This window comes from Rhinopithecus roxellana, chromosome 13 (genome assembly GCF_007565055.1).
Source record: "Rhinopithecus roxellana isolate Shanxi Qingling chromosome 13, ASM756505v1, whole genome shotgun sequence".
Lineage (NCBI taxonomy): Eukaryota > Metazoa > Chordata > Mammalia > Primates > Cercopithecidae > Rhinopithecus > Rhinopithecus roxellana.
The window spans coordinates 151,207-176,911 of record NC_044561.1 but is presented as its reverse complement, the minus strand read 5'-3'; the positions used below and the strand labels follow the sequence as shown (position 1 = coordinate 176,911).

General features: G+C 43.4%; 1 protein-coding gene and 1 non-coding gene across 2 annotated transcripts in view; both read left to right on the top strand.

The window, feature by feature from the left end:
• The window catches only part of XPNPEP3 (X-prolyl aminopeptidase 3), a 70,615-nt gene extending 54,707 nt beyond the window's left edge, over positions 1-15,908 (top strand). Inside the window, exons 7-10 of the mRNA XM_010377647.2 lie at positions 2,938-3,023; positions 11,388-11,568; positions 13,385-13,505; positions 15,622-15,908. Coding sequence (XP_010375949.2) covers positions 2,938-3,023; positions 11,388-11,568; positions 13,385-13,505; positions 15,622-15,788 — 555 coding nt within the window. The 3' untranslated portion in view covers positions 15,789-15,908. The remainder of the gene's footprint in view (positions 1-2,937; positions 3,024-11,387; positions 11,569-13,384; positions 13,506-15,621) is intronic.
• On the top strand, positions 6,007-6,110 carry LOC115893005. The gene has a single exon (XR_004052968.1). It is a non-coding gene; the product is annotated as a U6 spliceosomal RNA (small nuclear RNA).
• Positions 15,909-25,705: the final 9,797 nt, after the last annotated feature.

Genomic DNA, 25,705 nt, shown 5'->3' with positions numbered 1-25,705 from the left:
ACTGTACTCCAGCGCTCCAGCCTGGGCTACGGAGCAAGACTCTGTCTCTAAATAAATAAATAAATATTTAAATGTTTAAAAACCTTAAACAACGTATTAGTGCAGAGCCAAGTATTCTACTCTAAAGCCTCTGCTCATTTCGCTATAACTCTCATTCTCTAAGGACTTGCAGCAACAACAGTGAGCCAAGCGGATTTTCTGGGCAGAAAGACTTTAAGAAATGGCTATTAGCTGTGAGGGAACATATCTTCTATGATTTTCTTCCCATGTGACTATACAAGTGAAGGAATTGTGTATTCCTTTACTAAGTCCATTTCTTTACTGATTTGGTATTCAATAAATCCAAAAGAAAAAAATATAGGAAACATGTAAATTATATAGCATAATTTAAAAAAACAAAAACAAAAATTACCCATAAACCAGGCAGTCAATTTTAGAGCTAGAACAGTAGCAATAAAGCACACCTACCCTTACGCTGTCCCATCCCACTTCCTCAAAGGTAACTGGTAACCTAAATTTTGTTTTTCCCTTGACTTTTAAGAAATAGTTGTATTACATACATAGGACTCCCCAAACAGTATTAATTAGCTACTGCTTGTTTATAAACTCTATACAAATTGTATACTCTATATGTAGTTTGGAGGAATTTTTTTTAACTCATAAATATCATAGGCTGGGTGAGGTGGCTAACATCTGTAATCCCAGCACTTTGGGAGGTCAAAGCAGGCAGATACCTTGAACGCAGGAGTTCAAGACTGGCCTGGGCAACATAGTGAAACCCTCTCTCTACAAAAAAATACAAAAATGAACCAGGCATGATGGCACACGCCTATAGTCCCAGTTACTTGGGAGGCTAAGGTGAGAAGGATCATCTGAGCCTGAGGAGTTCAAGGTTGCAGTGAGCTGTGATCACGCCACTGCACTCCAGCCTGGGCAACAGAGCAAGACCCTGTCTTCAAACAAAAAATAAAATATAGGCCAGACACAGTGGCTCATGCCTGTAATCCCAGTACTTTGGGAGGCTAAGGCAGGTAGATCACTTGAAGCCAGGAGTTCACGACCATCCTGGCCAGCATGGTGAAACCCTGTCTCTACTAAAAATAAAAAAATTAGCTGGGCATGGTGGCGCATGCCTGTAGTCCCAGCTACTCGGGAGGCTGAGGCAGGAGAATCACTTGAACCTGGGAGGCAGAGATTGCAGTGAGCTGAGGTTGCACCACTACACTCCAGCTCTGGGCAATAGAGCAAGACTCCATCTCAAAAAAAATGTCAACATTTCATAAAATACATTTTATCCAGGATTTAGTTGCTTACTAGCAGAAATTTATTCCATCTTTTACCAAAAACGAAAAATCACATCCATTATTTTAAGTTGCCGTTACTATATGTTATTTACTCATTATTCTACTGTTTGTGAAATGTTGTACTTACTTAGATATGAATAATATATACTCTGTCTTCACGGGCATAGAGAGGTAATTTCAGCATAACATGACAATTAGAAAGTTAGAGATATACTTAAAGTTTTCTTCTTTCCCCACATGTATTATGATGGAGAGCAAAAGGGGAGTGGGGCCTGACACGGTGGCTCATGCCTGTAATTCCAGCACTTTGGGAGGCTGAGGCGGGCGGATCACGAGGTCAAGAGATCGATACCATCCTGGCCAACAGAGTTAGCCAGGCGTGGTGGCGTGTGCCTGTAGTCCCAGCTACTTGGAAGACTGAGGCAGGAGAATCGCTTGAACCCAGAAGGCGGAGGTTGCAGTGAGCTGACATCACACCACTGCACTCCAGCCTGGGTGACAGAGCAAGACTCTGTCTCGAAAAAAAAAAAAAAAAAGAGGGAATTGATATTCCAAGGTTAAATGTTTAAGGGTGGCTGTGTTTGAATAAGGCCCAGCATACCAACGTATATAGGATTATTTTTTTCTTTTTTCATATACCAACAAAGCAAAAGCATATGGGGTGTTTTTTCTTTAAAAAAACGATAATAGGCCGGGCGCGGAGGCTCAAGCCTGTAATACCAGCACTTTGGGAGGCCGAGATGGGTGGATCACGATGTCAGGAGATCGAGACCATCCTGGCTAACACGGTGAAACCCCGTCTCTACTAAAAAATACAAAAAACTAGCCGGGCGAGGTGGCGGACGCCTGTAGTCCCAGCTACTCGGGAGGCTGAGGCAGGAGAATGGTGTAAACCCGGGAAGCGGAGCTTGTAGTGAGCTGAGATCCGGCCACTGCACTCCAACCTGGGCGACAGAACAAGACTCCATCTCAAAAAAAAAAAAAAAACCGATAATAGTGATATTTATGATGTGCTAATGTTTATACCTAGTAATTCAATCCCAAGGAATCTGGTTCCAAAGCCTATACACTTAAACACTATGCATTGCCAACTTTCTTGAGGCGGTGTGAATTCATCTGAAAAGTTTTGTTTTGTTTTCACATGCCCCGTGTTTCAAACATCTGAAAAGTTTAGATGCTGTGTAGATAAATAGAAGAAACCAGCAATTAGTGTCCTTCAAATTAGAGCTTTAAAAAAAAAAATGGACCAAGTGCGATAGCTCATGCTTGTAATCCCTGCACTTTGGGTGGCCGAGGTGGGCAGATCACCTGAGGTCGGAAGTTCTAGACCATCCTGACCAACATGGAGAAATCCAATCTCTACTAAAAATACAAAATTAGCCAGGTGGGGTGGCAAGCACCTATAATCCCAGCTGCTCAGAGGCTGAGGCAGGAGAATCACTTGAACCTGGGAAGCGGAGGTTGTGGTGAGCCAAGATCATGCCATTGCACTCCAACCTGGGCAACAAGAGTGAAACTCCGCCTCAAAAAAAAAAAAAAAAAAAAAAAAAAAAGGCATACTTTGGATTAGGATTACTAGAAACAACTTATAATCATGAGCTTATCCACTTTAACCTGTCTTACTTTGTTCCAGGATGGGGAAATGGTGCTTCTGGATGGAGGTTGTGAGTCTTCCGGCTATGTGAGTGACATCACACGTACCTGGCCAGTCAATGGCAGGTAGGGTTTCTACAGAGTAACATACCCCACTGCTTCTTAGGAGTATGAGTTGGAATATGGCTATATTTGGAATGAATGACTAAAGAAACACTATAGGTCCATTCCTGGTCAAGTTAGGTTGCAAAGCTCCTTATTATTTTCTAAGACTGTTGTGTTAGCCAGGTAAAAGTCCATTTTTAAAAAACTGTAATGGGCCAGGCGTGGTGGCTCATACCTTTAATCCCAACACTTTGGGAGGCCGAGGCAGGCAGATCACCTGAGATCAGGAGGTCAAGACCAGCCTGACCAAAATGGTGAAACCCCGTCTCTACTAAAAATGCAAAAATTAGCCTGAGCATGGTACTCGGGAGGCTGAGGCAGGAGAATCACTTGAACCCAAGGGATGGAAGTTGCAGTGAGTCAAGATTGGACCACTGCCCTCCAGCCTGGGTGACAGAGTGAGATTCCATCTCAAAAAAAAAAAAAAAAACTGGCCAGGCACAGTGGCTCATGCCTGTAATCCCAGCACTTTGGGAGACCGAGGCAGGCGGATCATAAGGTCCAGAGATCGAGACCATCCTGGCTAACACGGTAAAACCCCGTCTCTACTAAAAATACAAAAAATTAGCCAGGCGTGGTGGTGGGCGACTGTAGTCCCAGCTACTTGGGAGGTTGAGGCAGGAGAATGGCGTGAACCCGGGAGGCGGAGCTTGTAGTGAGCCGAGATCGCACCACTGCACTCCAGCCTGGGCTACAGAGCAAGACTCTGTCTCAAAAAAAAAAGAAAAACTATAATGGATAAAGTTGGTGAATAGGGCTTTTTGCCTGTGGACATTGCCCAGTGCACATAGTTTGGGCAGCAGAAAGCCACAGCCTTATCGATTTAAGATATCAAAGGATAGATTTGGGTGCTGGCAGAATAGCCAGAAAGATGAAGGAAAATCCTTGACGAGAAGGGCTCGCAGAAACTGTGAGCCCCAAAATCTGCATACAGAATATTTAAAAATCCTTGGCTGATCACTAAACTGTGTGTTCTGAGGAGGCCTCACGAGGCTCAGCAAAATACCAGCAGCTAGAAGCAGAATAAACTGAGAAGATATTTTAGTTGCTTCCCAGTGAAAACAGAGTTTGTAGTTTGAATCTATCCAAGTTAATAAAATTGCTAGACGTGAGAAGAAACAGGTAATTGTGACCTGTATTCAAGAAAATCTGATGATGAAATAATCCCGGCCAGGTACAGTGGCTCACGCCTGTAATTCTAGCACTTTGGGAGGCCGAGGCAGGTGGATCACTTGAAGTCAGGAGTTCAAGACCACCTGGCCAACACGTGAAACCCTGTCTCTACTAAAAATACAAAAATTAGCTGGGCGTGGTGGCGGGCGCCTGTAATCCCAGCTACTGAGGAGTCTGAGGCAGGAAGATTTCTTGAACCAGGAAGGGGGAGGTTGCAGTGAGCTGAGATTGCACCACTGCACTCCAGCTTGGGCGACAGAGTGAGACTCCATCTTAAGAAAAAGGTAAAAAAAAAAAAAGAGAGAAATGATCTTAATGTTCCAATTAGCAGAAGGACTCTAAAGTAGCTGTTATAGATATGTTAAAGGAAGATGTAGACATAATGAGCGAACAGATGGAGAATCTCAATGAGAAATAGAAACTAAAAAGAACCAGGGATTCTGGGAAGATGGCAGCAGCAGGATAGTTTTTCAAACTTTTCAAATTGTCACATAAACAGAGCAACTAGCTAACAAAACCAAACACTAGGTAATATTTGTTACCTCAGAATAATTACCTCCTAATTCACAAACATTCAGTCTGTAACTGCACAGTTAGCAAAATCTAGACTGATAAACTATGTCAAGCAGCCTGGATTCTTTAACAAATACATTACAAGGAAATGAAAAGAGGTAGAGGAGGAGCCTATTAACTAAAAGAGGTTTTAGTTATATCAAATATATTACAAATGAGTGTATCAAATATATTAAAAGTGAGCACAAAGAAAATTATCTTGGGGTGAATATTTGGGTGATAAAAGTATTTTTAAAAACACAAAGGACAGCCAGGCGAGGTGCCTCATGTAATCCCAGCACTTTGGGAGACAAGACAGGAGGATCACTTGAGCTCAGGAGTTCAAGACCAACATGGGCAACATAGTGAAACCTGGTCTTTATAAAAAATACAAAAATATTAGCCAGGCATAGTGGCACGTGCCTGTAGTCCCAGCTACTCAGGAGGCTGAGGTGGGAGGATTGCTTGAGCCCAGGAGACAGAGGCTGCAGTGAGCCAAGATTGCACCATTGCAGTCCAGCCTGGGTGACAAAACCAGACCCTGTCGCAAAAAAAATAAAAAGAAAAAAACCCCACAATGACCAAGCATAGTGGCATACACCTATAGTCTCAGCTACTCAGGAAGCTGAGGCAGGAGGATCACTTGAGTCCAAGGGTTCTAAGCTGCAGTCCACTATGTTGATCAGGTGTCTGCAACAAGTCCATCATCAATATGGTATCTGCTCAGGAGTGGGGAACTACCACGTTACCTAAGGAGGGCTGAACGCCCAGATCAGAAACAGAGCAGGTCACAACTCTTGTACTGATCAGTAGTGGGAACAAGCTTGTGAATAGCCAGTACACTCCAGCCTGAGCAAAAGAGCAAGACCCCAACTGTAAAAAAAAAAAAAAAAAAAAAGCAAGGAAAAGGGAGTGACTGCTAACAGATACAAGATTTGGAGGAGATGGTAATGAAAATTTTCTGGAATTAGTAGTAGTGATGGTTGTACAACATTGTGAATATACTTAAAACCACTGAATTGTACACTTTTTTAAGTGAAGGAATTTTATGATAAATGAATTATATGTCAATAAAAATTATAAATTCGGTCAGGCATTTGGTTCATCCTGTAATCCCAGCACTTTGGGAGGCCAAGGCTGGCAGATGACTTGAGCCCAGGAGTTCCAGACCAGCCTGGGCAACATGTCAAAACCCCATCTCTACAAAAAAACTTTAAAAGTGTTTCCTTCAGCAGCACATACACTAAAATTGGAACAATACAGAGATTAGTGTGGCCCCTATGCAAGGATGACATGCAAATTTGTGAAGCATTTCATATATAATCATGAAAGAAAAAAATTAGCTGGGTATGGTAGCATGGGCCTGTACTCCTAGCTACTAGAGAGACTAAAGTGGGAGGATCACATGAGCCCAGAGGTCAAGGCTGCAGTGAGCTGTGACTGCACTACTGCACTCCAGCCTAGGCAACAGAGTGAGACTGTCTTAAAAAAATAATAATAGGCCGGGCGCGGTGGCTCAAGCCTGTAATCCCAGCACTTTGGGAGGCCGAGACGGGCGGATCACGAGGTCAGGAGATCGAGACCATCCTGGCTAACACGGTGAAACCCCATCTCTACTTAAAAAAAAATACAAAAAATTAGCCGGGCGAGATGGCGGGCGCCTGTAGTCCCAGCTACTCGGGAGGCTGAGGCGAGAGAATGGCGTAAACCCAGGAGGCGGAGCTTGCAGTGAGCTGAGATCCGGCCACTGCACTCCAGCCTGGGCGACAGAGCGAGACTCCGTCTCAAAAAAAAAAAAAAAAAAAAGAATACAAAAAACTAGCCGGGCGACGAGGCGGGCGCCTGTAGTCCCAGCTACTCGGGAGGCTGAGGCGAGAGAATGGCGTAAACCCAGGAGGCGGAGCTTGCAGTGAGCTGAGATCCGGCCACTGCACTCCAGCCTGGGCGACAGAGCCAGACTCCGTCTCAAAAAAAAAAAATAAAATAAAATAATAATAAAATAAATAAATTCATGTGTAAATAACAGTACACACAAATAAAAAATCACAATTAACTGACTACAAACTGATACGGCTAGCATGGTGGCTCACACCTGTAATCCCAGTGTTTTGGCAGGCTGAGGCAGGAGGATCACTTGAGGCCAGGAGTTCAAAATCGGCCTGGGCAACACAGCAAGACCTCTGTATCTACAAAAAATACAAAAAATTGGCCAACTATGGTGACGCACACCTGTAATCCCAGCTACTTAGGAGGCTGAGGTGGCAAAATCACTTGACCCCTGAAATTTTTGGTTACAGTGAACTATGATCATGTCACTGCGCTCTAGCCTAGGTAACAGAGCAAGGCTCTATCTCCAAAATAAAAAAGGCTGGGCACGGTGGCTAACACCTATAATCCCAGCACTTTGGGAGACCAAAGCAGGTGGATAACCTGAGGTCAGGAGTTTGAGACCAGCCTAGCCAACATGGTGAAACCCTGTCTCTACTAAAAATACCAAAAAAAAAAAAAAAAAAAAAGTCAGTCGTGGTGGCAGGTGCCTGCAGTCCTAGCTACTTGGGTGGCTGAGGCAGGAGAATCACTTGAACCCGGGAGGTGGAGGTTGCAGTAAGCCAAGATCACACCACTGTACTCCAGCCTGGGTAACAGAGCGAGACTCCATCTCAAAAAAAATAGGATGAGGGTTACTTATTGGTACGATTGTAATTATCCTGGGACCTATAGAAGGGTCTTCTGGGATAGTCTGCCAAGTTTATTTTTTTTTATTTTTATTTTTTTGTCTGACTGGTATTCACCTTATAATAATTTCTTTTTTTTTTCTTTTTGCTTTTCTTTTTTTTTTTTTTTTTTTTTGAGACGGAGTCTCACTCTGTTGCCCAGGCTGGAGTGCAGTGGCGCAATCTTGGCTCACTGCAACCTCCAGCTTCCGGGTTCATGCAATTCTCCTGCCTCAGACTCCCAAGTAGCTGGGCTACAGGCGGGTGCCACCACGCCCAGCTAATTTTTGTATTTCTAATAGAGCCACCAAATAATTTCTTAAGGTTTATGTTTGATTGATTTGACTTTCTATATCTGTGTTTTGTTTTACAATAAAAAAATTTTTAATCTTTAAATGACAATTTTAAAGCCAAAAAGTACATTAACTGAAATAGGAAATTCACTGGGTGGACTTAACTGTAGATTGGAGGCTGCAGAAGTTTGCAAACTTGAAGATAAATAGAAAGTATCGAGCTGGGGCCGGGTGCGGTGGCTCACTCCTGTAATCCCAGCACTTTGGGAGGCTGAGGCAGGCAGATCACAATCAGGAGATCGAGACCATCCTGGCTAACACGGTGAAACCCCATCTCTACTAAAAATATAAAAACAATTAGCCAGGCGTGGTGGTGGGCGCCTGTAGTCCCAGCTACTTGGGAGGCTGAGGCAGGAGAATGGCATGAACCTGGGAGGCGGAGCTTGCAGTGAGTGGAGATTGCACCACTGTACTCCAGCCTGGGCAACAAAGCAAGACTCCATCTCAACAAAAAAAAAGAAAAAAGAAATTATCCAGCTGGAAGAATAGAACTACATTGTAAAAAGGCCAGGTGCAGTGGCTCACACTTGTAATCCCAGCACTTTGGGAGGCCCAGGCGAGTGGATCACTTGAGGTCATGAGTTTGAGACCAGTCTAACCAACATGGTGAAACCCCGTCCATACTAAAATAACAAAAATTAGCTGGGCGTGGTGGCACGTGCCTGTAATCTCAGCTACTTGGGAGGCTGAGGCAGAGAGCAATCCTCCCATCTCAACCTCCATGCCTGGCTGATATTTTGTTTTTTTATAGAAGCAGGGTTTTGCTATGTTGCCCAGGCTGGTCTGCAACTCCTTGGCTCAAACGATCCTCTTGCCTTGACATGCCAAAACACTGGAATTACAAGCATGAGCCACTATGCCTAGCCAAATTCCAGGTATTTAAGAGAAATGAAAACATTTCTCAACAAAAAGAGTTGCACAAGGACATTCATAACAGCATTTATTCACAATAGCATAACAACCAAAATGTCCCATCAACAGGAGAATGAATATGCAAATTGTGGTCTGTTCATACAATGGAATACCACTCAGTAATAAAAAAGAACATTTTAATTACTGATTGAATGTTTTTGGTTACTGATTGAAGCAACACCATGGATGTACTGCATAGACATCCTTCTACCCTCACTGAGCATAGATTATTGCATTCCAGGCTGGAGTGCAGTGGTGCACAGAGCATAGATTATGCTCAGTGAAGGAAGCCAGACACAAAATAGTATATATTATATGATTCCATTTATATGATGTTCTAGATTAGGCAAACTAAGGTCAAAATAATCACAACAGCATTTGCCTCGGAAAGTAGGGATATTGATTAGAAATGGACATGGTGACTCACGCCTGTAATCCTAGGACTTTGGGAGGCCAAGGTAGGCGGATCACCTGACGTCAGGAGTTCAAGACCAGCCTGGCCAACATGGCAAAATCCCATCTCTACTCAAAATACAAAAATTAGCCAGGCGTGCTGGCAGGCGCCTATAATCCCAGCTACTTGGGAGGTTGAGGCAGGAGAATCACTTGAACCCGGTAGGGGCAGAAGTTGCAGTGAGCCGAGGTCACAGCACTTCAGCCTGGGCAAAAGTGCGAAATTCCATCTCAAAAAAGGAAAAAAAGAAATGAACATGAGGAAGCTTTCGGGGGAGATGGAAATGCTCTGTATAAGGCTTGCGTCCAAAATCTATAGGGCAGACTTCAGTCCAAACTCAGGCAGGGTTTATATTATAGTCCTGAGGCAGAATTCCTTCTCCAGTATACCAAAGCAGTTGTGGCATTTGTGTTTATGTTTGTGGAGGACCTTTTGGTTTGTGTTTCAGCCAGCCAGGCAACCAAGCTGTTAGAACGTTTCTGACCCCTTCAGCTACAACATTGAATCCAGAATCTCTGATGAGTAGACCCATATCAGTAACGTTGCCTGATGCAACTATGTTCCTTCTACCATTATCCCACACCATAAATATTCATTCCCACCCATATTCCCAGATTTTTGTGTCAGAAATTGGAAACCTCATGCAGTTCTTTTTTTTTTTTTTTTGAGATGGAGTTTCACTCTTGTTGCCCAGGTGGGAGTGCAATGGTGCAATCTCGGCTCAATGCAACGTCTGCCTCCCAGGTTCAAGCGATTCTCTTGCCTCAGCTTCCCGAGTAGCTGGGATTACAGGCATGCACCACCACGCCCAGCTAATTGTGTATTTTTAGTAGAGATGGGGTTTCTCCATGTTGGTCAGGCTGGTCTCGAACTTCTGACCTCAGGTGATCCATCCGCCTTGGCCTCCCAAAGTGTTGGGATTACAGGCGTGAGCTACCACGCCCGGCCCCTCATGCAGTTCTTTTTGGAGTGGAGTGGACTTCCTCGTGGGTCATACTTTCTACCTAACTTGGAGCCCGCTGGGCCTTGAGGACTGCTGGGACTAGAAGAACCAAGGCAACTACTTCAAGGGACACACCTACAGGTTTTCAGGAAAGCAGGGTTAGCCTTCTCAGACAGGGGTGGAGGGGCCGCTTCTGCTGGCAGTGAAGACTCAGAAGAATTTAGGAGTTCATTGTCCTCAGCTTCAATAGGTTTGGTACATGCATCTGTCAAAATTGTACCATTCAAATGTATGCATTTTAGTGTATATAAAGACACTTTGGGAGGCCAAGGCAGGAGGATCATTTGAGCTGAAGAGTTCCAGACCAACCTGGGCAACATAGTGAGACCTTGTCTCTTTAAAAAAAAAAAAAAAAGATGTTACAGAAATAATTATTTAGTAATACTGTGGTGGGGTGGGGTATGGGTACATTATGCTATTATATTTAACCATTCTTCTATTAGAGGACATTTAGAGTTTATCTAATAATTTACAATTATTAAATTACAGTGAACATTTTAGTACATTCAGCTTTTTTGAATTTCAAATATTTTCTTCGGATATATTAGAGTAGAATTATAAGCTCTAGTTATATGAGCATCTTTAAGGCCTTTGATGTAATTGGCTGTATTAGTTTACACTCCTATCAACAGCATGTGAGAATACGTATCATATATTATCCCAGGTCACTTTTTTATCTCATAATTGCTAAAGAAACTGTTATTCTAAAGACACTTAAGTGCTAGTATGTTACTAGTAGCCCAGATGTTGACTAGTTTATCCCATGGTATCTGCTTCACCTGTCAGAAGTGGGTCCCTAGGCTTTCCTGCCTTTTTTTTTAATGGTAGTCTGTGCTGTAAGGGATTAGACAGGATCACGGCTGAGCCTTGTCTGCCCACTGACTGCAGTCGTGGCTGGGTGCTTCTTCTGGCCCTACTTCATGTCTCTCCTGACCATTTGAAGAAGAGACTGTGTTGCTGCTCCAGCCTGAAGGATTGTTGCCCTTCCTGCTGAGCACCTAGGACATGATTGAGCTCCTGGCCATATTGATAGATTGGTACTTATTAAACATCAACAGTGCCCCAGCAGCAGCATCTTGGGGCTTTTCTAATCAAACTTAGTAGCAAACTTCTTAGAGTATCAGATTATCTTAAGTTCAGATTATTTGGTTTTCCCGTCCCTAGGTTCACTGCACCTCAGGCAGAACTCTATGAAGCTGTTCTAGAGATCCAGAGAGATTGTTTGGCCCTCTGCTTCCCTGGGACAAGCTTGGAGAACATCTACAGCATGATGCTGACCCTGATAGGACAGAAGCTTAAAGACTTGGGAATCATGAAGAACATTAAGGAAAATAATGTCTTCAAGGTATTTCCCTTCTCTTGACCCCAGTTCTCAAGAACACCTCGCATGCTGCTGGGCTTTTACCCTATATAAAGCTAATTCGATTTAGAAATGGGACAGATGCAGTGATTCATGCCTGTAATCTCAGTAGTTTAGGAGGCTGAGGCAGGAGGATCGCTTGAAGCTAGCCTGGGCAATATAGCGAGACCTATCTATATGTATATACAGATATATATACACACACATATATACACACACACATAGATATATATATACACATACACACACGGGGTTTTTTAAGTAAAAAGAAAAGATTTAGAAATCATCTTTGTGATCCAAAAGAGGGATTTAGCTTTAACACAGATTAAAACAAAGGAAGTCAGTACTTATTTCTTCCAGAAGATGGCAGCACATTCTGATTCATTACATGCTGCATAACTAGCTCAGTATTCAGAAAACATAAAATGAAGTCTGGTGTAGACAGGGTGAAAAAGGAAACAAGAAATGAGGAGAAGCCTGGGAAATATAGCAAGACCCTGTCTCTGCAAAATATTTAAAAGTTAGCCAGGTGTGGTGGCACACACACACACTACTTGGGAGGTTGAGGTGGGAGGATCACTTGACCCCAGGAGTTCAAGGCTGCAGTGAGCTGTGATCGCACCACTGCACTCCAACCTGGGCCACAAAACAAGGTCCTGTGTCCAGAAAAAAAAAAGAGAGAGAGAGATTAACTTTTAATCCCTTTATGGGTTATTCTGTAGGTCAAAGGAGAAAGTATTTGTTTAAGTGACATTTTTGAGACTTCAGCAATATTCCCAAAGGCCATGTCATTAGTGAATTTTTTTCTGCATCCAAAATGTGATGATGTTCAGTAAAAATGTAAAACCTCAGCTTTAAAATTAAGATGCTAGATGCCCAAGTCAGATAGACCATTAGGCATCTCCTACCTACAAGTTAAGGCTTCTAGGACTTCTATTATCAATAAAAATGAAGCTGTAAATTGGCTGTTGCTTGGGCCAACAAATCTTTAACTAACTGATGGAAATACCCAAGCTGGCTGGGCACAGTGGCTCACACCTGTAATCCCAGCACTTTGGGAGGCTGAGGCAGGCAGATCACATGAGGTCAGGAGTTCGAGACCAGCCTGGCCAACATGGTGAAACCTTGTCTCTACTAAAAATACAAAAATTTGCCGGGCATGGTGATACAAGTGTATAATCCCAGCTACTGGGGAGGCTGAGGCAGGAGAATCGCTTGAACCCAGGAGACCGAGTTTACAGTGAGCCAAGATCACACCACTGTACTCCAACCTGGACAACAGACCAGGACTCCATCTCAAAAAAAAGAAATACCCAAGCTGGTACGTGCCCAAAAGTATGCCTCCTCCACAAGTTGCTGTGAGATATTTAGGGTCTCCAGAGTGGATTCCTGAGAGGGATGTGTGAAGGAACATTGGAAAGAGAACTGTGGTAATAGTCATCCTCTCTTTCCCAAAAAGAGATTTTTTTTTCTTTCTTTTATTTTTACCTTTCCTGTGGTACTGAAGAAAACAGACTTTGATTTGCCACAGTCATTAGTTGGGATTACCCAAGTCAGCATGTATGTAGTATATTAAATAGTGGGAATGGAAGTGTGGATTGATGAGAATGCCATTGGCAGAACTGCATATAAGAGGTTGCAGTTTTTCAGGTGCCTTTAAGTATTAGCCCAAGGAGGGATTAAACTGAAGTGGCAGAACCATGGGGGAGATAATAACACATATCTCACTGATTTATACTTGCCCAGCATTCCCCGTTAGAGGTCATTGCTCTAATGATACTGTGATAATTATCTTTTCCAGGCTGCTCGAAAATACTGCCCTCATCATGTTGGCCACTACCTCGGGATGGATGTCCATGACACTCCAGACATGCCGCGTTCTCTCCCTCTGCAGCCTGGGATGGTAATCACAATTGAGCCAGGTAAGGAGAGGTGTTATAATAGTGCTAGGAGGTAAACGTTTGTTGGTTTGTTTTTGAGATGGAGTTTTGCTCTTTCGCGCAGGCTGGAGTGAAGTGGTGTGATCTTCACTCACTGCAACCTCGGCCCCCCAGGTTCAGAGATTCTCCTGCCTCAGCCTCCTGAGTATCTGGGATTACAGTTGTCCACCACCATGCCTGGCTGATTTTTATATTTTTAGTAGAGATGGGGTTTCGCCATGTTGGCCAGGCTGGTCTCAAACTCCTGACCTCAGGTGATCCACCCATCTCGGTCTCTCAAAGTGCTAGAATTACAGGCCTGAGCCACCATGCCCAGCCACATTGTTTGTTTTTACTTCAACCAACGTAATTAAGTTAGAAGAGACGGGAAAAAAAGTCTCTCCAGTGTGGAAGATAATTTTATTTTACATTTATCTTTCGTATTCTTATTTAACATCACACAATTTGTTCAATTTGACTCCTCCAATGAACAACTGATGGAGAATACTTCCTACATATAGATACATAGAAATGAATAGATATTAAGAAATGAATCTTTTTAAATCCTGCCTTTCCCAGGGACAGTTTGTACTGGTCTCCCATTTGGTAGCTGGGGGCTGCTCAAGCTTCCAGAGCCCCCAGTGCTTGCGTGCAGAGAAACAGGCAGACACACTATGCTCTCAGTTTCAACACCTCTGCAAGCTGCATTGAACTACCCAGCACCATCCCACTCATTAGTACCCAACGCCTTCCTCGTAAGCTTCAGAGAAAGCTAACAATTGGATACGTTACCTAACTTGAATGGTCCTGGGTGCTGAGCAGGATTCTGAAGAGGAGCAGTGGCCACAGTGGTGTGTGAAGATTGATGTTGTCAGAGTTGATGGTTAAATACTGATGCTGGTTTTGTTTTGAAAACTCATCTAAATTTTAGATTTCAAGTATTGTAATCTCTATATAAATTATGGCTGTGAAATGTCTTTTATGCCACCCTTTGAACCCAGTCATACATTGCTATCTGTGGCCATAGCTATATCGTTTGGTTCAATCTGGTTGGTACACAAGCGCTTCCTTAACTGCACTCCATTTTCCTTTGCTGATCTTTTTCTGTTTTTTAATCGTAGAGCAGGATCTGTGAGGATAGTGGAAGAAGTTTACAACTTGTTTAATATAAAAAGCCCTGGTGTGTGTCTAACTTCATGATTAGAAAGGGTACCTGGGGTTCCTACATTTTTCCAAATATACATTAAAGTCTTTCCGTTTCTCTTTTTTTTTTTTTTTGAGATGGAGTCTCGCTCTGTCGCCCAGGCTGGAGTGCAGTGGCCAGATCTCAGCTCACTGCAAGCTCCGCCTCCCGGGTTCACGCCATTCTCCTGCCTCAGCCTCCCGAGTAGCTGGGACTACAGGCGCCCGCCACCTCGCCCTGCTAATTTTTTGTATTTTTTAGTGGAGACGGGGTTTCACCGTGTTAGCCAGGATGGTCTCGATCTCCTGACCTCGTGATCCGCCCGTCTCGGCCTCCCAAAGTGCTGGGATTACAGGCTTGAGCCACCGCGCCCGGCCTTTCAGTTTCTCTTTTACTTTATATTATATACATCAGATATATTTAAACCTTATAATGACTATTTCTGCAGCTTCCAGTTGTCAAGGCTGATAATCTCTAAATGTTTGTTTTCATACAGTTTAAATATATTTTGTCTTTATTTTTGCAAAGTGCTCTTTTTCCAGGGGACTTTTAGGCAGGGGAAGAAAGCACTTATATAATCTGCTTGTACCCCACATATATTGACGTACTTTTTAATTAAGTAACTTTACTGGCCTGCTTGAGCCACTGGAATATGACAGAATCGTGATCAGCATTGCCATAGTTGTATTGAGCTTGTAGTCCAATATAGATAACCACAGTAATAATTTTAGTAGTGATACCAACATGTGTTGACCATTATATGCCAGGCACTTTGACATGTGTTATCTCATTTAATCTTCACAGCTTTACTAGGTAGGTACCATAAAGATCCAGTATTACAGAGGAAGGAATTTTAACCCAGAGGTTAACTTACTTGCCCCAAACCACCCAGTTACTGTCATTCCTGAACAGCGTGTTCTTCTTTCTACTTCACAGGCATTTATATTCCAGAGGATGACAGAGATGCCCCAGAGAAGTTTCGGGGTCTTGGTGTACGAATTGAGGATGATGTAGTGGTGACTCAGGACTCACCTCTCATCCTTTCTGCAGATTGTCCCAAAGAGATGAATGACATTGAACAGATATGCAGCCGGGCTTCTTGACCTTCACTACGGCCCACATGCACCTCAGGTTCAAGATGGGTGTATGCTGGCAGCCCTGCATGTGTGCTTTCTGAATGTCTCTGTGTATGCATTAATATATGTGTTCCATTTGGGAGCATAGCAGCTGTGTGAATGTATGTAATCGTGTGTGGGGGGTTTTTTTGTTTTAAGCAGTTAGAAGTCTGGAAAAATGAATTTTTGAATAGTATGTTACTGCAGCTTTGGTAACATTAATTCTATAGAATTAATGACCAGAGCAATTTTAATTTTTAAACATAAAGGTCTTAGTGACATATATCCATGCATTCCAGTTAACACATTTAAACATACGGAAATTTCACTTCTTCTTTCAAGTCCTTCCCTTTCTATACTTTTGCTGAGATCCACCCAATATCATAAGAAGTTTGTGTGATCCCTGTATTTTTAGGTAATTACCAAGGTCTCTGCCTACGCGAAAATTCATCTGTCGGTGATTGTGGGTGGCCAATACATACCTTCTGTAACTCCTCCCTACCTGTTCTAGATCCTGCATATCTACTGGAGCCATATGAGCCCTCAGGGGCACTGGTGTCCTGCAGTCTTACTAGTCACCCACAGTCCAGGTTCCAGCAACACTAGCTACCTACCAAACAAAACACTTTTGAGCTTTTCTTCCCATTTGGCTGCCTGAGACCTGGAAAGTGTTTAGATTCTTGATAAAGAAGGAAATGGAAGAGAAAGAAAATTGTATATGTATATACTAAAGATCCAGACATCAGGTCTGGGCATAGTGACTCAACGCCTGTAATCCCAGCACTTTGGGAGATTGAGGCAGGTGGATCACTTGAGACCAGGAGGTCAAGACCAGCCTGGCCAACATGGTGAAACCCTGTCTCTACTAAAAATACAAAAATGAGCTGGGTGTGGTGATACATGCCTGTAATCCCAGCTATTTGGGAGGCTGCGGCATGAGAATTGCTTGAACCTGGGAGCTGGAGGTTGCAGTGAGCTGAGCTCATGCGACTGCACTCCAGCCTGGGTGACTGAGCGAGACTCTTCCTCAAAAAAAAAAAAAAAAAAAAAAATCCTGACATCCTGCCATCTTTTCTCTTCGATTTAAAGATGATTTCTTAATGATGGCTTCAAAAATTAATAAAAAGAAAAGAAAAAATATGATTTCTTTCCCAGACATCCCTGCTCCCTCTATAGATTCTTGATGCACTGACCCTCACGGGTTAGCCTTGTAGCTGTTGTGCTACGCAGAAGCAGATCCTCTACTTACTTACCCTGTCACTCTGACGAGTCACAGTAGTGGTGCCCAGTTTTCAGAGAAGTACCCCTGTTACTCTGTGATTTCCTCTAGTGCTAATAGAAACAAAATACAGAATCTACCAAATACCCATAAATATCTTATGATTCCTATCTTTCTCTGATATTAGCATTGGGAGTGCAGTGGTAAAGAGTCATATTTCTTTCTTTTTTTTTTTTTTTTTTTTTTTGGAGACAGAGTCTTGCTCTGTCACCTGGGCTGGAGTGCAGTGGCGCGATCTCGGCTCACTACAACCTCCACCACCCGGGTTCAGGCAATTCTCCTGCCTGAGCCTACCGAGTAACTGGGACTACAGGCGCATACCACCACGCCCAGCTAATTTTTTGTATTTTAATTTTTTGTATTTTAGTACAGACAGGATTTCACCCTGTTGCCCAGGCTGGTCTCAAACTCCTGAGCTCAGGCAATCCGCCCACCTTAGCCTCCCAAAGTGCTAGGATTACATGCATGAGCCACCACACCTGGCGTAAGAGTCATATTTCTTTAAAAACAAACATTGGATACAATTATACAACAACTCAATTTGCAAGGTGAACAGGGCTAGATTACCACAGATAGCTTATTTAGGAGCTTCTGTGATAGAGGGAAGCTTTAAGAACCAGTATGTTCACCTCCTTTAAACCTGGATATGAGCTCAAGATGTATAAAGCATGCCAATTGTTAGAACACAAATTTGAGGGTTTCTTAAAAAAATAATTTGTATTAGGGAAGCACAAGCTAGGGATTAACAATCTCTGCAGTGCTGGAAGTTTGCCTATCTTACCAGGGAAACCCAGGGTACACAGTGAAAAGCAGACAGGCAGTGACTTCCTCAAGAGACAGATAATGTGAAAACAAAAGTGATACAAATCATATCCTGACAGTGCTAGCCCAGGAATGCCTGGCTTTGCACACCTTATCTAAGCAGCTCTCAGAATGGAGGCTGCACAGCTGGAGTCTCCATCCCCCATACCCACCCTCCCACCTCCCTCCAATTTCTCAATCCAGCGCTACTTTTTAAAAGAAGGGGGAGGGAAACAACTCCACAACTCTGGCTTCTCACTTCTCAGGCTCTGTGCCCCCAACAGCCCTTTCCTTGGATTGTGTTTCCTTTGTTCATTTATAATCCAGGAATAAGGAATTTCCTTTTCTTCTCGTATCTTTTTTTTTTTTTTTTTTTTTTTGAGATGGAGTCTCGCACTGTCACCCGGGCTGGTGTGCAATGGCAAGATCTCAGCTCACTGCAACCTCCGCCTCCCAGGTTCAAGCGATTCTCCTGCCTCAGCCTCTCGAGTAGCTAGGATTACAGGCGTCTGCCACCACACCCGGCTATTTTTTTTGTATTTTAAGTGGAGATGAGGGTTCACGATGTTAGCCAGGCTGGTCTTGAACTCCTGACCTCACGATCCACACGCCTCGGCCTCCCTAAGTGCTGGGATTACAGACGCGAGCCACCGTGCCTCCTGTATCATTGTCTATGGTCTAAACTTTTCTAGCTAAAAGCCTAGGTGGCTTGTATGTATGGCAGCATGCTTGGACATGAAACAGACTGCTGGTTAGATTCTAGTCAAGTTCTATAGATGTTACCAGTAGGCAGAAAGGCTGTTGTGGAATTTTTTTTTTTTTTTGAGACAGTCTCGCTCTGTCGCCCAGGCTGGAGTGCAGTGGCGCCATCTCCACGCACTGCAAGCTCTGCCTCCCAGGTTCAAGCCATTCTCCTGCCTCAGCCTCCCGTATAGCTGGGACTACAGGCGCCCGCCACCGCGCCCGGCTAATTTTTGTATCTTTTTAGTAGAGACGGGGTTTCACCGTGTTAGCCAGGATGGTCTCGATCTCCTGACCTCGTGATCCGCTTGTCTCGGCCTCCCAAAGTGCTGGGATTACAGGCGTGAGCCACCGCGCCTGGCCATGTTGTGGAATTCTTCTGGAGGTATATTGTCCTTTGAGTCCCAGATTAACTAACTATAGCAGCTAAGCATTTGAATCAGACTTCTCATAGCAATATTATGGGCTGTCTGATATATTCAGGATTTGTTGAGCAGATAATTATGCACAGTGCTGTGTGTGATCTTATTCATTCTCAGCCTTGCCACAGACATACCCCACATTTCCCTTTAGTTATTTTTTTTATACAGAGAATGCTATTGTTATTGGATATCAAATAATTTTATTTTTCTAATGTTGGGAAATGACCATTCCACTTAAGTCAGTTTTCCAAATAATTAAAATATACTTCAGAAATAAAATGTTTCCAAATATTTCTTAAAATTCTTAAAATTTAGATTAAAGTTTGCTGATCTCTTACATTTAATAAAGCTGGGACTTGAAGACTTACCATAGTTTTCAACTGCCTTGCAAGTTCATAAACTTGTAAGGGTACAAAGTGAGTAAGATAAATTCAGAGTTTTAAGGTAAGGGCTTTATATTAGCTTTTTTTTTTTTCAGGTTTTTTTGTTTTGTTTTGTTTTTTGTTTTTGTTTTTGAGACAGAGTCTCACTCTGTCACCCAGGCTGGAGTGCAGTGCACGATCTTGGCTCACTGCAACCTCCATCTCCTGGGTTCAGGCAATTCTTCTGTCTCAGCCTCCTGAGTAGCTGGGACTACAGGCACATGCCACCATGCCCGGCTACTTTTCTGTATTTTTAATAGAGATGGGGTTTCACTATGCTAGCCACGATGGTCTAAATCTCCTGACCTCATAATCTGCCCACCTTGGACTCCCAAGGTGCTGGGATTATAGGCGTGAGCCACCGCACCCGGCCTTTTTAAAGTGCTTAATTGACATATAATTGTACATATTTATGGGGTACATAGTGATGTTTTGATACATATAATATATAATGATCAGATCGGAACAATTAGCATATCCATCACATTGAACAATTATCATTTGTGTTGAGCCTTTAGTTCTTTTTTTGGGGGGGAGGGGGGGACAAAGTCTTTTTTTTTTTTTTTTTTTTTTTGGAGACAGAGTCTTACTCTGTCACCCAGGCTGGAGTGCAGTGGTGCCATCTCGGCTCACTGCAGCCTCCGACTCCCTGGTTCAAGCAGTTCCCCTGCCTCAGCCTCCCAAGTAGCTGGGGTTACAGACACGCGCCACTATGCCCAGCTAATTTTTGTATTTTTAGTAGAGACAGGGTTTCACCATATTGGCCACGATGGTCTTGATCTCCTGACCTTGTAATCTGCCCACCTTGGCCTCCCAAAGTGCTGGGATTACAGGCGTGAGCCACCGTGCCCAGGTGAGCCTTTAGTTCTAAGTATAATAAATAATATCTCTACCAGTCACTCCTATTAAAAATCTTTAAAAAAATTACTCAAATGTTACCACTGGAATTTTTCTCCCTGAATTGAAGGTACGTGGTTAGATCATTAACAATACTATCTAAATGAAGAAAACATATCTGGATATCCAGTGTCATATACTTTTATGTATTTATTTCAGGAAGTACTATTTTGTCTCCATAATTAGGAAACAGACTGTGTTCTTTATTTGAAACATAACAGTATAAATACTGGAGTAAAGTTGGGTGCAGTGGATCACGACTGTAATCCCAGCACTTGAGCCCAGGAGTTTCTGAGACCAGCCTAGGCAACATAGAGAGACCTTGTCTCAGCAAAAAAATTTAAAGTTAGCCAGGTGTGGTGGTGTGCACCTATAGTCCCAGCTACTCAGGAGGCTGAGGTGGGAGGACCACTTGAGCACAGGAGGTCAAGGCTGCAGTGAGCCATGATTGTGCCACTCCATGCCACCCTGGGCAACAGAGCAAGACCCTGTCTCAATAAAAAAGAAGAGAAAAACTGGAGTGAGAACTCACCTCCTCTCATAATCATAGTATCCACGTTAGGAATATGCTTCTGAGAGTGACTTAAAGTACTCTGTGTGCATCTTCTTTCAATACCTTGCTTTTTTCTCAGTTTTTGTAAGGTGAGAAAGGGAACAACCTTCACCATAGAAGTACTGTCTTAATTGAGATTAAGATCCAAATAAAACATGTTAAACCTCCATATAAAGACATTGCAATTCATTAAAACAGAAAAATATACCTTTGTTATGTCTTTCCAAATATCCATACCCACATCCTGTTCAGCTTTGTTAATAATACAAAGATCACAAATGTGAAGCACAAATGCTGCTTCTCCCCCTCCTGTTCCGGTGTCAGAGATGGAGAAGAAAGCACAGTGAGCTGTTCACCAGTCCAGCAGTGACCTTGGAGTCCTTTTTAACAGTGTTTCCAATAACTGCTGCCAATAAAACAGTTAGAATTTGAGTTAGAACCTATCTGCTGTCCCTCAACTAGTGTCTGATAGCCGAGAATGTAATTCATTTGTGTGTCTATTAGAAAATTAGCAGCACTTTGGGAGGCCGAGGCGGGCGGATCTCGAGGTCAGGAGATCGAAACCATCCTGGTTGACCCGGTGAAACCCTGTCTCTACTAAAAATACAAAAAATTAGTTGGGCGTGGTGGCGGGCGCCTGTAGTCCCAGCTACTGGGGAGGCTGAGGCAGGAGAATGGCGTGAACCCAGGAGGCGGAGCTTGCAGTGAGCCGAGATAGCGCCACTGCACTACAGCCTGGGCGACAGAGCTAGACTCTGTCTCAAAAAAAAAAAAAAAAAGGAAAAGAAAAGAAAATTAGGCAGGCCCAACAGACAGTAGCAGCATGAAGGAACCTGCTTAGAAGAGGTTTTTATGGTGTGATTGTGGTTTTTTTTTTTTTTAATTGTTGTTTCCTGAAGTAGAATCCATAGCCCAAAACAAGTTTTAAGCCTGAGAAAATATAATTTGAGGTGTTTTTTATGCTCCTAATGAAAAGATGAATGAATGCATCATTAAACCTTAACAGTAGAGGAGAATTTCACTGTTACAAACTGCATAGGTCCTCCTGGTTGTGCTGCTGTTCTCTGCCTGTGTGTCACTGAGTTCGAGCATCATTATTGTTTGAATCAGAGGACCCACTGGGATTGAGGCTTCTTGGAGTTGCTGCGCAAGAATCTGAGAAAACTTCAATCTTTACTAGCATTTCTTAATGCTTTCCATGACTTTTGTGCAATTATAGTAAGTTCAATTTAGACAAAATGCTGTTACTTTTTAAGGCATTACTATTCACTGAAAGTAGATACATCATTCCCCATCAAGGGAAAAGCATTTGTAACTGTCATTTAAAAAAAAAAACTATAAAACAATATAGAAGTGTATGGTGTGTGTGTGTTACTTTAGAATCTAGAGTTTACAGTCTGTTTAGTGTAAACATGAGACCATCTGGTTTTACAAAATATTTTACAAACTATTCATTAGCTGCTGTCTCAAAATCATGATAGCAAACTTGAAATGATTTTATCAGTCTTATAGAGGAAGAATCTGATGGATTTGATCCAGCCTGTTAAACTGGTTGACACAAAAGTGACTGAAAGGTCTCCAGAAAGTCCGCATAGTACTCAAGACTGTAAACTATAGCCCTGCACATTTTATGAAGGATGGATTTTGTGGGGAAATAGGATCAAGTTGCAAAATTAGGAATATTTGAACTTTGTCAACCATATAATGAATCCTAAGTGTAGCCATCTTGGGCTTAAGTGACTCTCCCACCTTAGCCTCCCAAGTAGCCGGGACTACAGCTGCCTGCCATGCCTGGCTAATTTTTGTATTTTTAGTAGAGATAGGGTGGCATGAACCACCTCACCCAGCCATTTTTGTTTTGTTTTGTTTTGTGTTTTTGAGACAGAGTCTAGCTCTGTCGCCCAGGCTAGAGTGCAGTGGTGTGACCTCAGCTCACTTCAACCTCTGCTTCCCAGGTTCCAGCAATTGTCTTGCCTCAGTCTCCTGAGTAGCTGGGATTACAGGTACACATCACCACACACAGCAAATTTTTGTATGTTAGTAGAGATGGGGTTTCACCATGTTGGCCAGGCTGGTCTTCAACTCCTGACCTCAAGTGATCTGCCTGCCTCGGCCTCCCAAAGTGCTAGGATTACAGGCATGAGTCACCACATCCATCCTAAATGTTATATGTCCCAAAAAAATAATTTTTAAAATGTTAATGAAAGATTTGAGCTTACTTCTGGGAACCTCTGAGTTTTCTGCTATCAGGCTGAAACACCTATACACTATACCTGCTCCAGACTTTTTAGCGATAATGTCTTCAGATTCTTCTTACACAAGTAGGTGATAAAAAACTTAAAATCAGCCAGGCACGGTGGCTCATTCCTGTAACACCGGCACTTTGGGAAGCCAAGGCAGGTGGATTGCTTGAGTCCAGAATATTAAGACCAGCATGGGCAACATGGTGAAACCCTGTCTCTACTAAAAATACAAAAATTAGCCAAGCATGGTAGTGTAACACCTATAGTCCCAGCTGCTAGGGAGGCTGAGGTGGGAGGATTTATTGAGCCTGTGAGGTTGAGGCTGCAGTGAACCAAGATCGTGCCACTGCACGCCAGCCTGGGAGTCAGAGCTAGACCCTATCTCAAAAAAGAAGAAAAAGTTGTCTGGGCGCAGTGGCTCACGCCTGTAATCGCAGCACTTTGGGAGGCCAAGGCGGGCGGATCACCTGAGGTCGGGAGTTCAAGACCAGCCTGACCAACATGGAGAAACCCCGTCTCTACTAAAAATACAAAATTAGCCAGGCATGGTGATGCATGCCTGTAATCCCAGCTACTCGGGAGGCTGAGGCAGGAGAATCACTTGAACCCAGGAGGCAGAGGTTGCAGTGAGCCAAGACTGCACCATTGCAATCTAGCCTGGGCAACAGAGCGAGACTCCATTTCAAAAAAAAGAAAAAGTTAAACCAGGCCGGGCATGGTGGCTCACACACCTGTAATCCCAGCACTCTGGGAGGCCAAGGTGGGCGGATCACCTGAGGTCAGGAGTTTGAGACCAGCCTGGCTAACATGGTGAAACCCCGTTTCCACTAAAAATACAAAAGATTAGCCGGGTGGTGTGCACCTGTAATCCCAGCTACTTGGGAGGCTTGAACCTGGGAGGCAGAGGTTGCAGTGAGCCAAGATTGCGCCATTGCACTCCAGTTTGGGCAATAAGAGTGAAACTCCATCTCAAGAAAAAAAAAAATGTATAGGTTAAACCAGTTTTAGGACTGTTCAAAAATTTACCATCAGGCACAGTAGTGGTTGTAGTCCCAGGTACTTGAGAAGTTGAACAGCAGAATTGCCTGAGACAGACACATTCCCTGTAGTCCCAGGTACTTAGGAAGCTGAGACAGCAGAATCGCTTGAATCCAGAAGTTTGAGTCCAGCCTAACCAACATAGCAAGACCCCCAATCTGAAAAGAAAAAATACATTACCATTGAACTGATGAAATGGATAAAATATGGTATATCCATACATTAAGATATTCAGCCATAAAAAGGAATAGGTAGGCCGGGCGCGGTAGCTCACGCCTGTAATCCCAGCACTTTGGGAGGCCGAGGTGGGCAGAACACGAGGTCAGGAGTTTGAGATTAGACTGGACAACAAGGTGAAACCCCATCTCTACTAAAAATACAATTCGCCAGGCATGGTGGCGCGAGCCTGTAGTCCCGGCTGCTCGGGAGACTAAGGCAGGAGAATCGCTTGAAACCGGGAGGCGGAGGTTGCGATGAGCTGAGATCGTGTCACTGCACTCCAGCCCGGGCAACAGTGCGAGACTCCGTCTCAGAAAAGAAAAAAAAAAAAGGAATAGTTAATGCTACAACATGAATAAATCTTGAAAACATTATGCTAAGGGAAAGAAGCCAGACACAAAAAGAGGGCTGTCGCAGGAGTCCATTTAAATGAAATGTCCAGAAGAGGCAAATCCATACAGACAAAAAGTAGGTTAGTGATTACAAGGTGCTTGAGGGCAGGGGAAATGGAGAGTGGCTGCTAACAGGTACAGAGTTTTGTGGGGTTTGGGGTTTGGTTTTTGTTGTTTGGGTTGTTTTGTGTTTTGTTTTTGTTTTTGTTTCTAGACAGGGTCTCACTCCAGTTGCCCAGACTGGAATGCAGTGGTGTGATCTCGGCTCACTGCAGCCTCGACTTCCCAGGCTCAGGATGATTCTCCCACCTCAGCCTCCCAAGTAGCTAGAACTACAGACATAAGCCACCATGCCTGGCTAAATTTTTTTGTACTTTTTGTAGAGACAGGGTTTCATCATACTGCCCAGGCCTGGTCTCAAACTCCTGGGCCCAAGCAGTCCTTCCCCCTCAGCCTTCCAAAGTGCTGAGATTACAGGCGTGAGCCACTGCACACGGCCCAGAGTTTCTTTTTTAGGTGATGAAAATGTAGAACTCGATAGTGGTGATAGATGTCTAACTCTGTGAAAACCATTAAATTGTTCACTTTATGTTAAATAAATCTTTAAAACAATAATTTATGCTGGGTGCAGTGGCCCATGCATGTAATCTCAGAAACTCAGGAGGCTGAGGTAGGAGGATCACTTGAGCCCAGGGGTTTGAGGCTGCATTGAGCTATGATCATGCCACTGTACTCCAGCCTGGGTGACAGAGCAAGACTCCATTTCTTAAAAACTGAAAAAATAATTATTACCATTGAAGTAAAATTTAAAGAATCTAAGCCTGGGCAACATGGCAAAACCTCATCTCTACTAAAAATACCAAAAATTAGCCAGGTGTGATGGCATGTGCCTGTAGTC